The 13,856-nt window shown below is 32.2% G+C and overlaps 1 protein-coding gene and 1 long non-coding RNA gene across 2 annotated transcripts in view; one reads left to right on the plus strand and one right to left on the minus strand.

Moving 5' to 3' along the window:
* The window catches only part of LOC115874995 (serine-protein kinase ATM), a 96,796-nt gene that overhangs the window by 62,112 nt on the left and 20,828 nt on the right, over positions 1-13,856 (minus strand). Inside the window, exons 10-14 of the mRNA XM_030890307.1 lie at positions 7,180-7,352; positions 6,957-7,107; positions 953-1,098; positions 682-882; positions 432-624 (exon numbers count right to left, since the gene is read on the minus strand). Of these exons, the coding sequence (XP_030746167.1) occupies positions 432-624; positions 682-882; positions 953-1,098; positions 6,957-7,107; positions 7,180-7,352 (864 nt within the window). The remainder of the gene's footprint in view (positions 1-431; positions 625-681; positions 883-952; positions 1,099-6,956; positions 7,108-7,179; positions 7,353-13,856) is intronic.
* Positions 7,451-9,182, plus strand: LOC115874966. Its single transcript, XR_004048945.1, has 2 exons — positions 7,451-8,105; positions 8,165-9,182. It is a non-coding gene; the product is annotated as an uncharacterized LOC115874966 (long non-coding RNA).

The following is a 13,856-nucleotide window of genomic DNA, read 5'->3' on the forward strand; positions in this document are numbered from 1 at the left end:
AGTTGGTCTTGGTCCAATCTATCAATATACCAAAGAAGAGCCCCATCTAAATTCTACGTTTCAACCCCCTAGCTCACATAGGAACCGAGTTGCGACGCTCCAAAGACCCATCTCAACTTCTCCATTGACTTACCAGTTTTTTTCTCCTTAGCTCGTGTATAATAACGTATATAATAAAAACCTATAATAACGTATATAATAAAAATAAATCGGTTTAGCGGTTTTTGAGTTATTGTGTTACAGACAGACGGACAGACAGACAGACACCATAAAAATATTTTGTATTTAGGTCATTTATGTCCCAAATAACTCATTTTGAGTGAAATTAAAAAAACTTTTTTTTTCGATCTTAATAGCCTGTTTTTTTTGTTGGTATGGTCGGCTAAAAATGGGAAATATAGAAAATATAGAAAAACAATAAAAATATATACCTTTATTTACGGCTTCAAATAAATTTTTATCACGTTGCAGTTTAAATAACGCTAACAATGATTCTTCTATCCAGTCTGGACAGTTTACTGTAATAGATACAAAAATATATAGTGCAGTAACTGTTCTAAATTGTAATTCATCACGTTTTCTCTCGTCAGTTAACAATCCTTCAACTTCGAAAACTTTAATATTCTAAAAAAAAAAAATAAGTTGTAGTATAATTTGCATAAAAATAAGTTAACTTATTACATTTTCATAGATAACACAAAATAACTCTTCTAATTTATGAAAAGTTTCCAATTTAATGGTTCCTGAAGTTTCTTTAATAAAATTTACTAATATATCAATTGCCTTATATCGAACTTTTTGATAATTATCTGAAAGAAATGTTGGAATGAACTTAACAATTTCTTTATTATTCCATTTTGCATAAAGAAAATCTGGATCAATCTACAAATGTAATAGAAATATTAATAATATATAATAGTGCGTTTTATGGAAATAATAATAGATATATTACCTTGCACAGTACTTCGATGCAACAAAGAATAGCCACCGAAACATTTGGACCATAGTGTATGCGATGGTCATAAAAAATCTTTAGTAACTTAACTGCTTTAGATTTATACTCCCAATTTGTAACTTTATCCAAATGAATGAAGAATCCTATGAATAAAAAATATACCATTTTACACAATTTTTTACTGAATAGGTAGACATCCTAATAGTCTAAGAGCTGGCTACATAAAAAACCTTATCATCGTTACATGGCTAATTTTTTGTGTGAAGTATCCTTTTATGTAGCCATTATGAAATAGTCATGTCTGCCAGCGCAATCCCAGGGCTTAAAGTGGGGGCGGCTAATCGAAAGGGTGAAATTTTTATACTGAAAATATTATAGGGTACACGAGTTATAATTGCGAAAATAGCTTTTATTTATTTTTAAGAAACGTGGAAAATTGTTGGCAGACATTTTTCTAGTCGCTAAAATGCTGACAGACAACGCGAAAGAGGCATGAAGTTCTAAAAATTATTAAAAAATGAAATTTGAAGAATGAAAAACATTATGGCATACATGCATGCCGATTGGTGGAATGTCATATTTATTTATTTTAAAATCCGTATGCAAAAGGGCAGACAAAAAGATCGTGGCTAAATCAGCTGCAGAAAGTTATCGAAAGCGCAATATTAATCTAGCGCTTTCAGGGAACGCTCGCCGCCTCACCCATTTAAGTATAGACATGTATACCATTATATTATAAATATATTTTTTTATTATTTCAAAACAGATATCATACATTTACTATTCTGTCTCACTATTTGTATCATTGACTCATCGTACTGCAGATCTCCGCCCTCGCAAACAAGTCTTCCTCTGAGTCGATATCTGCACCGTAAATTTTTTGTAGACTTACAGCCTTTACAATTATTATGTTTCAATTGATAACGCGACCAGCGTTTCCTGAAAACGCTTATACAGGGTGAGTCTTAAAAAGTGAAAATACTTTTAAGGGTGATATATTTCGACCCCAGAAACACGTCTATGAGTTTTTTTGCAAAAAAGATATAGAAAATCGTGCATTATTTTTAAATTTTCCTGTATATTTTAGAAAACTTTTTAGAACTGCCTGTTCACCGCAAATTTACCCACGGAATAATTATTTCTTAACCTATCACGCTTACGGCTTTACCACGGCATATAAATCACACGGCAGGCTAACTCTCTTTGGCGGGAACGCTACGCGCATACCGTCGCGCACGCCGCCATTAGGGTTTCCATCAACAGAAAGTAACCAGTGTCGTAGTTTCTTTCATCGACTGCGCACACTTTCGGCTGATTCGAGTCAGTAGCGTACGGATTAATTTATTTTGTTTATTTCTTGAGTTATATTTTATAGTTGTTGTTTTATTTTTTGTTTATTGTGTTATATATTTGTTTTTTCTAGTTTATTTTCGTTTCTTGTGTTATATAATTTATTTTTGTTTTTCTGAACATTTTTAAATCGTTAATTTTACGTGTTTTTAAAATGTCTATGAAGTTGTGCAGCAAAAACTGCCCGAGTAGAGGACTAAACTGCAATAAAAGTTTCTTTCTGTTTCCTAGAGATCCGATTAGGTATGTATATACATATGTGATTAATTATTTTAACATATTTTAGTTAAAAAAACAGTAGTATACATATTAGGCCATTCAGCTAAATAGGAAGATCTAATTAAAAATCTTAACAAACTTTAATATTAGTCAGATTTAATGTTAAATATTTAGTAAAATAAAATTTAATGTTGTATCTAGAATCTAGACATTATATATATATATATATTTATAATTAATTTATTTTTGTTTCCTGAAATACTTTGATTAAAAGAAAATATATAAAAGTGAGCAACACTGTATCAGTCAAGCTTAATTACGTGACAAAAAGTTTATTTAATATTTATTATCATATTAGATTAATTGTAGGTTTGGTTTGGTTTGGAAATTTGGTTATGAACTATAGGTACGCAGAGTTCCATATACATGATCGTAAGTTGACTATGTAATGAATAGACTGATAGAAAACCTTCTCTCATTGAACAGACTATAGCCCCGTTCTCAGAACTTCGTATTGTCGCAAGCGGCAAGTCAAAAGAACCAACCAGATTAGTAGACAATTCAAACAGCTGTCAATTTTAAATTTAGCTTAGCTTTCATTGGTTGTTTGAAGTGTCAAACGGTGTCGCCAGCGACAGAACATAGTTCTGAGAACGGAACTTATAGGTCAAGTGGTGTAAAAATTAGACATTTTTCAAAATGATTAGTTTTTTTTGTTAGTTACAATCATTGAAATACAAAAAAAAATAGTTTCAAAAAATACAACACAATTCTATAAAAGACATTTGGTGATAAGGGTACTATTGCTATAGTAACTTTATTCCAAAATGACCCCTAAAAAGCCAGCACGCAGCAAAGTGTGCCTCATATTTAACCCATAAAAAGTCTAAACATGAGACATGCTGGGTTTAATACATGACATTCATAAAATGCACGTTTAAAGGCCCTGCTATCGTTTATATTAAACGCTGGAGTAAATATGCGACTAGGACAAAAATTCTTTGAATAAAAAGATTAAAGGAGTATAATAATACTTAACATGTATTCATGCATGATAGACGGAGAGAGGGCCCTAGAGTGGGGACCCTTGATAGTTCTGTTTGACGATTAATTTGACACATTTGAATTTGATTTGAAATTTTGAGGATTTGTCAGTCTTTACTGAACTTATTTTATGTTATTTATTACTTATTCTATTACTGATAGTTGTTTAAAGGTAGTAAATATAGAAGTGTCTGGGTCTTGTGGCCGGCCGTAGAGCAAGCAGTAGTGTGTCGATCTGCGGTGCAAGAGATGGGATGGTACTGGGTTCGATCCTCAGCCAGGTACGGTCGCTTTATTTATTTAAATAAAAATATATATTTATCTAAATAGAGCGACCAGCGAGCCGCCACCTCAAGGAAGGCAATAGCAAACCACCTTGAGTATATTTGCCTTGTACAGCCTCTCAAATAGTGCCGTTCGGATTTGGTGATAAACTGTAGGTCCCGTGTACTTGTGAAATACTGATGACACACATCACAAATATAAGTGAGAGGTAGCCGACGCTCTGTATAGAGTATGGCACTGTAAGAAGAAATCTAGAAGGAACTTATGGCAGAACTTAAATTAACAGTGGCACTATTCGCATCTGGCAATTATTAAAAATCGTTGAATTCGTCTGGCGATGAACACATATATTTTTTATTATCTAATAAAAACGCTATAATAAAATTAGAAAAAATAACAATTTCAGAATGCTTAAAGTATGCTTTCTAGGTATAATTATTAAAGATGTTTGGGATGGTCTGGTTACACTTTAAAACCGAAAAAAAGTCGGGCATACTTATTTCTGTGTTAAATAGATGCTAAAATTTAAGAATAAATAAATTTCAAGTTGACTAAAGGATATTTTTGGGATTTATTTGTTTGCAAATGTCATGGGTTATGCAGTAGCGAAAAACCGCAACCCCCCTGCCAGACTTAGGGTTCTGGGTTCACCAGTTAATAAACTATACATTTTTCTTATTCTAACTTGCCTAAAATATGTTCCCTAAATATGTCGTATAGCTTTTAGACTATTTGGTTTCTTTACATATTTTTTGTTTTTTTTTTGTTACAAAAATGTAAAAATATAGATGCTATTAAGTTATTTCATATTGACTCCAACCTTTGTCTTATTATTACTCCTGTGTGTGTCTCAAATTTAAACCTCCAAAAACTAGCTTCTCATACCAAAAAAACTTAATTTAAAAATAAATGGCCATTCTAGGCCATGTATGTACCTATCTACGTACGCGACGACAGGAGTCAAACGCTTATTACTTAGTACAATTACTGAAAAGTTTGGTAGTCCGTTTCAAAAGTTTTAAACCTTAAAACGAGACAATGGATTTGTAATTTCAGTTTTTCCATGATTCATACCACAAAGATTAAACAAATTATGGGTATAAGCTCTTATATATATACATATATTACAATTATTGTTAAATATTCCTAACAAGAAAACTGACTGAATATAAGTTTTCAGTAGTTTTATTTGATTGTTTAATTTTTTAATAAAATACGTCTTATTTTTAAACCACTTTACCGTACCTTAGCCCACGGCTACACAGAAAGCGTTTTTTGCGTGAAGCGTCTTTAGCGACTAAAACAAAATAACAGGATTATATAGGAGTTGCCACACCAAAAGCGTGTAGCGTTCGGCGTGTCTCGCAAAAAACCCAAATGAAAACAAATCAGTTTGTTTTCTGTAGTGTCTTTAGCGTTTTCTATGACCCCGTCATAGACGGACGTTATATTTAATAATACAATAAAAATAAATTAAATAGTATGCATTTTTTTTTCATTTTAGGGTATTATCTAAAAATATTTTTATAAAGAACATCTACTGTTTAGGTAGATTCTATTCAATTCAAAAATTTGAAGGAAATGTTTGTGTAGTATGTAAAAAGTGCAGTTTGAAATGCTGAAAAAGTAATAAATTAAAGGAATAATTTCTTACGGGTAAAAAATAGTTTTTTTATGCGTAAAAACTGTCTTTTTCTGCGTAAAAAAGTTTTTTTTTAACAGAAACAAATAGTTTTTGACGCGTAAAAAATAGTTTTTTACGTGTAACAAATAGTTTTTTACACGTAAAAAATATTTTTTTGGATAAAAAAGTTTTTTACCAGAAACAATAAGTTTTTGACGCGTAAAAATTAGTTTTTTACGTGTAATAAATAGTTTTTTTACACGTAAAAGATATTTTTTTTTGGGTAAGAAAGGTTTTCTACCAGAAACAATAAGTTTTTGACGCGTAAAAATTTTACGTGTAACAAATAGTTTTTTACCCATAAAAAATATTTTTTTTGCATAGTTAAAGGTTTTTTACTAGAAACAATAAGTTTTTGACGCGTAAAAAAATAATTTTTAAGTGTAACAAATAGATTTTTACACGTAACAAATAGTTTTATACGCGTAAAAAATAGTTTTTTACCAGTAACAAATAGTTTTATACGCGTAAAAAATAGTTTTTTACGTGTAACAGTTTTATTCGCGTAAAATAATAAAAATAGTTTTTTACGTGTAACAAAATTTTTTTTTACACGTAATAATTTGATTCACTTTTACAAAATTTGTATTAAAATATCAATATTTTTGATAGACACGTGGACTGCTCACAAATACACACGTCGCGTCACTGCGTATTTCTAAGCCGTTAACACGTTTCGTTACAACGAGCTCGTGTATTAGGGCCGTCTCACTAGGTCGTATGTCACGGCCTTCAATTTTTACTCCCAGCGCGCGTAAAGAAGTTTCACTCCAAAATGTTTCTAAATCATGTCCTAAAATTGCATTAGCAACTAGAAATATTTACTATTCAATTATAAAATTATAATTACTTATTATATTATATTATAATTATAATAAGTACTAATCACAACACTACAACATAAAAAAAAGTATACACATATAAACTAAAATTAGTAAAATAAATGGCAAATAATAATTATTATGTTTACACACACCACTGGCACTAGCAGTAGATTGTATTTGTCTCCGAATATATGCCCCGGCCCGTCCACAATTCAATCCCAGCATCTTTTATCTTCGTCTCTTCAACGCTAACGGCGCCGATCTCGCCTATCTCTTTCTCACAGGATTGATTGTTGGACGGGCCGGGAATCCACGAGCTTGTGACGTTACTAATTGACATCTTGATAGAAACTGCAGACCTGCCGCGTCTTTTGCGTGTTTTTAATGGACACAAATCGAAAAAACCGCTTAAAACGGTAAAATCGCAAAAAGCGCTTGAGACGCAAAAAACACAAAACGCTAAAAACGCTTTCTGTGTGGCCGTGGGCTTAGATATATTCATATCTTGGACGTTTATAACTCCGAGCCTTAGTAAAATACTTATTAGTAAATATACAAATTAAAACTAAGTAAAATAACAGAAAAAATGACGAACCTTTTAGTATGCTCAATATTTCCAGGGCATTTTCATAATTCCGATAACGAATTGCGCAAATCTCCTGGAGGCAGTTTAAAATATTTTCGATTATTTCATCAGGTAGAACACCCGGCTTTGCAAACTTGACGTTCTCCAAAAAACTTAAACTCTGCAAATATAAAGTAATGGGTTAATTTTTGTATGACTTGTAATAAAATAATAAATATTTAAAAATACTTACTAAATTGTAATCTATATCAGTCTTGAAGTCGTAATCCGGGCTTGACAAAATTCTCATAATATTTACTTGATGCTCATTTAAAGTATAATGTGATGTAATAATACAATACTTGGACAACGCTCTTGTTAAGGCTATTTTTACGTCTTGTTCTATGTCGTATTTACGCTTACGTGCTGTAAAATTATATATAATTAATTACTCTACTACTGCCATTACTCGCTGATGAGTATTTGATACACATCAGAAGATGGTCACGCAATAATAGACGACACTAAAACTCACGATACCCTAGACAAGGAAAGAGAGTCTCTCTTTCCTTCTCTAAGGACAAAATACTCGGAAGCTGAACCGCGCAACCGCGGTCTACGTCAAACTCAGCTGAACTTTGCCGCTAATGGACTTTGTAAACAACGGCACTTTTATAAATATCATAGTAAATATGGCCCTATTTAAAAACAAAGTTAAAAACTCAACAGCATTCCTGTATTTTTAAACAATACAAAAAATACTAAAAGCATTTAAAGAAGATTTACAATTTGTGAATGCGTTTTGGGGATCCAGCGATTCATACGAACTTTGATAATTAATATTACAGACTGGATTATTTTTAATTTGTGTTGTTTCACTTAATTTTGTGAAAAACACTATAATAAGAAGAAGCGTATTATTTGCCCACTGTGTACTCTAAATATGGTAGTCTGTATAGTTTGTGGAAGTTGCAGTATATTGCAACAATATTTGAAGATAAACACCATGAAGTAAAATTGGAAATGGAAACACATAACTTTGCTACAAAGGAAAGTTATAAACTGTGGTATGAAAAACAGAAGATCAAGATAAATTATGCATTCGCCAAGCCAAGAAAATATAATGACTATGTGGAAAAAAACTTACAATTATTATCGTAATCATAGTAAATCAGCCAGGTAGGTAACATAGAAATGAAAAAAAAACACTATGCCAAATAGTCTCTTTTTATTTTTAGGACACATCAGCAATTATTGTTCTAAATGAACAGAGAAGGCCAGTAGTTCAATAAAAAGACCATATAATGAGCCATAAAAGGAAAATGGATAAGCAAGAATTATTCCCAACAAAGTGAAAGAGATTATTGGTTTAAGGCTTTATTTATTTTGTTTTTGGTTTTACTTAAGTAAATATGTATTGACTGTTGGTTAAGGGTTTTATATTTATTTTGTACTACTTACTACTAACCTGTACAATGTGGTATTATTTATTGTTAAAATTATTGTATTGTATTGTTGTAATTATTGTATTTTCTTGACATAGAACAGCCATAAGTTTCTTGCAGTTTCTTCTTATAGGCCGTAATCGAAACTGCAACATTCTAATAAAATTAGAACTATTATAAATTTGTTTTTTTATTTCTAATATGTTACAGTAATTAAGCTAACAAATTTTCCCAAAACGTTTATTTCCCCATGAAAATGTTATTCAATTTAAGAACTGATATTTTAATAAAAGATTTGAGAGTAGAATTTGAGAATAATGAGCTCTCTCCATGTAAAGCTATGGTTCTCACTTATGCATCAAATTAGATAGTGATCATGCAATCTGCAAATGAAACAATTTTTAATTTACACCAATAATCAATGCAACTTTGACTAAAATCACTTGATGCAGGCAATATAGGTATATTACCAAATATCAGCCATAAACATTAACCACCTTTCTTCTTTAAAATGAGCAAAATAATGACAAATTACATCTTGTAACTTTAATGGTATTTGTATGTTTTAAAAATATATGAATGCAGATCAGTTTTTAAATATAGCCATATTATAAAAAACAAAATGAACAACCAAAACAGTCAACTACTGTTATCAATTTCGCATAATAAAATTATTGTCTGTGATTATTGTTCGATTCTCGATTATTCATAATGTTCAAAATTCCCGCAACGCGCTTCTCGCCGAACAAAACCGAACTCTCCGTGTAGGATCCGAATGCTTCCGAGGTTTTCGTGAGTTTTAGTGTCGTCTCGCAATAATAAGTAGTTAATAGTAATTAATAATTAATTATATTATTACTAGAAGACCCGGCCACGCGTGGCTGTGGCTGAGTTCAGTGATGGGCAAGTACAAGTACCAGGTATTTGGGTAAATACCTAAAGGCGCACTCTCACGACTGGTCTACTTGGCAAGTACGCCAATTTTTGCATACTTGGCAAGTATCCCCACCAGTCCCCACTTTGTAAACAACATCGGCAAGTGTGGCGCTCACATGACATGTCCATTTCAACAAGTACACCAGCACAAACATTGTTTAAATCCTTGGCAAGTAAACAGTTTAGTCGCATCGATGGATACCGGTCGTCCCGAAATTGTCGTTGCTAGTGATTATTTTTTCTTTTTAAGTTCTTTTACTGTACACTGCAATACGATTTCTATATTCTTTATGTTTGGCCATCCATATGAAGGGCTCATTTTCGTATAAATCCATTAATTCCATAACATCATTTGAAGACTACACGGGAAAACCCGGTTTTGTCCATTTTAATTGGAGCCGAGAAAAATGCAATTTAGTGTTTTTAAAGAAATATGTTACTTTTGGTTGAATAATTAGACAAATATATATTACTACCAATTCTGAATTATTAATATTGTGAATTATCGCCATATTCTGAAATACCGAAATAAAAATGTCAAAATGCAAAACAAAACAGGAGAAAACCAGGGATGTCCAATTAAAGGTTGTATAAAACCTAAATCTAAAATATTATTTTTTTGTTGTAGGGAGAAAATTAATATTTAAGTAGGTTTTTATTACAATACATAAATTTATAACATATATAATACTAATTGCAAGATGCGTGCTTGTCGCCCATGCGTCAGTACATCTCTGGTTTTTGCCATTTACGCGTGGACTACTTTGGTTTTTCCTTTGTACGGCAAAATAACAAAGCTGTAATATCTCTGGGACTAAGTGTATTATTGCTTTCTTTTTTTCTCGAATGACGTTAACATTTGTCCATAAAGTTGTTTCGCTAAACGTCGCTATCTTAATTTCTATGAAAATGTGACATATCTGGGTATTCCCGTGTAGTCTTCATTTGTCCACTCCATTTATTGCTGTGGGAACGATTTAAATGCCGCCAATATTGAAGTTATTAATGTAAATTTGATATTACATAATCTATTATTGTTTTAACGTTTTAAATTATCCGCAATTAACTCGAAAAACACTACGATCCCGATATAAATCGGACATACGCTATAACAGTACAATTATTTGCGCAGTCGTTTTTTTGCGCCTCGACAAGTGTAAACAAAGCTGGCCCAGTACACTTGGCAAGTGTACGATTAATCGTTTGAAGGCGGATTCTCACGACTGGCGTACTTGACAAACATTTGATATTGGAATATACTTGCCATGTCGTGAGAACGGGTTCCTTGGTCACTTGTCGCGTCCCCACTCTCTATAGGTAAATATAGCCCGAGTCAAACGATTAATCGTACACTTGCCAAGTATACTTGGCCAGCCTGGAGCCAGCTTTGTTTACACTTGCCGTGAGGCGCAAAAAACGACTGCGCAAATAATGTTATTGTTATAGCGTATGTCCGATTTATTTCCGGATCGTAGTGTTTTTCGAGTTAATTGTGGATAATTTAAACGTTAAAACAATAATAGATTATGTAATATCAAATTTACATTAATAGCTTCAATATTGGCGGCATACCTAAATCGTTTTCACAGCAATAAATGGAGGGAAAATAGAAGACTACACGGAAAACCAGATATGTCACATTTTCATAGACCTAAGATACAACTTTATAGACAAATGTTAACGTTATTCGAAAAAAGAAAGCAACAATACGCTTAGTCCCAGAGATACAACTTGGTTATTTTGCCGTACAAAAGAAAACCAGAGTAGTCCACGCGTAAATGGCAAAAACCAGAGATGTACTTTATTGCGCATGGGCGACAAGCATGCATCTTTGCAATTAGTATTATATTATTAAAACAAGGGATATTACAGAAAATAAAGGTTGAAAATCAAAAACACAAACAAATGTATTCCGCTCGAAACTTGCCGAAGCTTACAATAAACAACAATAATCTCGACTGACCGAAAAACATAGATGAATCAACAAATCTCTCAAAAACATATCTGACACGATCGATAGAAAAATATTATCCTTATGTAACAATCTTAAAGGTATACACACAAGTAATTAATTTATGTACGTATATACAGAATATTTTTTTCGTTATCAATATGGTTATAAATTTATATATTGTAATAAAAACCCAATTAAATATAAATTTTCAACAAAAAAAATAATAGTTTAGATTTAGGTTTTATACAACCTTTAATTCATTGAACATCTCTCTCAAGTTTTCTCCTGTTTGTTTTGCATTATTTGACTATTTTTTTTAGATTATCTATTTAGATTTTTATTTCAATATTTCAGAATATGGCGATAATTCACAATATTAATAATTCAGAATTGGTAGTAATATAAATATTTTTCTAATTATTCAACAGAAAATATATTTCTTTAAAACACTAATTTGCATTTTCCCCGGCTCAATTAAAATGGACAAAACTGGGTTTCCCGTGTAGTCTTCAAATGATGTTGTTTTGGAATTTAGGGATTTATACGAAAATGAGCCCTTTATATGGATGGCCAAACATAAAGAACATAGAAATCGTATTGCAGTGTACAGTAAAAGAACTTAAAAAGAAAAATGAATCACTAGGAACGACAATTTCCGGACGACCAGTATCCATCAATGCGACTATACTGTTTACTTGCCAAGGATTGTAGGGGTACTTGGCAAATACGCAAATATTGGCGTACTTGCCAAGTACAATTGCCAATGTAGTACAAAGTGGGGACTGGTGGGGATACTTGCCAAGTACGCAAATATTGGCGTACTTGTCAAGTACGCCAGTCGTGAGAATCCGCCTTGACTCGGGCTATGTTTACCGATAGAGAGTGGGGACGCGACGAGTGACCAAGGAAACCGTTCTCACGACATGGCAAGTATATTCCCCTAAGCTGTAATATCTCTGGGACTAAGTGTATTATTGCTTTCTTTTTTTCTCGAATGACGTTAACATTTGTCCATAAAGTTGTTTCGCTAAACGTCGCTATCTTAATTTCTATGAAAATGTGACATATCTGGGTATTCCCGTGTAGTCTTCATTTGTCCACTCCATTTATTGCTGTGGGAACGATTTAAATGCCGCCAATATTGAAGTTATTAATGTAAATTTGATATTACATAATCTATTATTGTTTTAACCGTAGAATCCGCCTTGACTCGGGCTATGTTTACCGATAGAGAGTGGGGACGCGACGAGTGACCAAGGAAACCGTTCTCACGACATGGCAAGTATATTCCAATAACAAATGTTTGTCAAGTACACCAGTCGTGAGAATGCGCCTTAAGGCGGATTCTCACGACTGGCGTACTTGACAAGTACGCCAATATTTGCGTACTTGGCAAGTATCCCCACCAGTCCCCACTTTGTATTACATTGGCAAGTGTACTTGGCAAGTACGCCAATATTTGCGTATTTGCCAAGTACCCCTACAATCCTTTTCAAGTAAACAGTATAGTCGCATCGATGGATACTGGTCGTCCCGAAATTGTCGTTGCTAGTGATTCTTTTTTCTTTTTAAGTTCTTTTACTGTACACTGCAATACGATTTCTATGTTCTTTATGTTTAGCCATCCATATGAAGGGCTCATTTTCGTATAAATCCCTAAATTCCAAAACAACATCATTTGAATACTACACGGGAAAACCCAGTTTTGTCCATTTTAATTGGAACCGAGAAAAATGCAATTTAGTGTTTTTAGAAATATGTTTTTTTCGGTTGAATAATTGGAAAAATATTTATATTACTACCAATTCTGAATTATTAATATTGCGAATTATGGCCATATTCTGAAATATTGAAATAAAAATCTAAATAGATAATCTAAAAAAAAATAGTCAAAATGCAAAACAAAACAGGGGAAAACCAGAGATGTTTTACCGTACAACATTAAAGGTTGTACAAAACCTAAATCTAAACTACATATTTTTTTTGTTGAAAATTAATATTTAAGTAGGTTTTTATTACAATACATAAATTTATAACATATTGATAACGAAAAAAATATTCCATATATACGTACATAAATTAATTACGTATGTGTATACCTTTAAGATTGTTACATAAGGATAATATTTTCTATCGATCGTGTCATCAGATGATGTTTTTGAGAGATTTGTTGATTCATCTATGTTTTCGGTCAGTCGAGATTATTGTTATTTATTGTGGCTTCGGCAAGTTTCGAGCGGAATAAATTTATTTGTATTTTTGATTTTCGACGATTTTCTGTAATATCCCTTGTTTTAATAATATACTAATTGCAAGATGCATGCTTATCGCCCATGCTTAAGTACAAGCCGTACAACTTAACAAGTATAGCTAGAGACGTAAGAAATATAAAATAACACGCGACCGGTGCTATCCCCAAGTCTCTTCCTATATTTGTACAACTGTACATCTCTGGTTTTTGCCATTTACGCGTGGACTACTCTGGTTTTTCCTTTGTACGGCAAAATAACCAAGCTGTAATATTTCTGGGACTAAGCGTATTATTGTTTTCTTTTTCGAATGACGTTAATATTTATCTATAAAGTTGTATCGCTA

This window comes from Sitophilus oryzae, unplaced genomic scaffold (assembly GCF_002938485.1).
Source record: "Sitophilus oryzae breed Bouriz unplaced genomic scaffold, Soryzae_2.0 scaffold_130_pilon_pilon, whole genome shotgun sequence".
In the NCBI taxonomy this organism is placed as follows: domain Eukaryota; kingdom Metazoa; phylum Arthropoda; class Insecta; order Coleoptera; family Curculionidae; genus Sitophilus; species Sitophilus oryzae.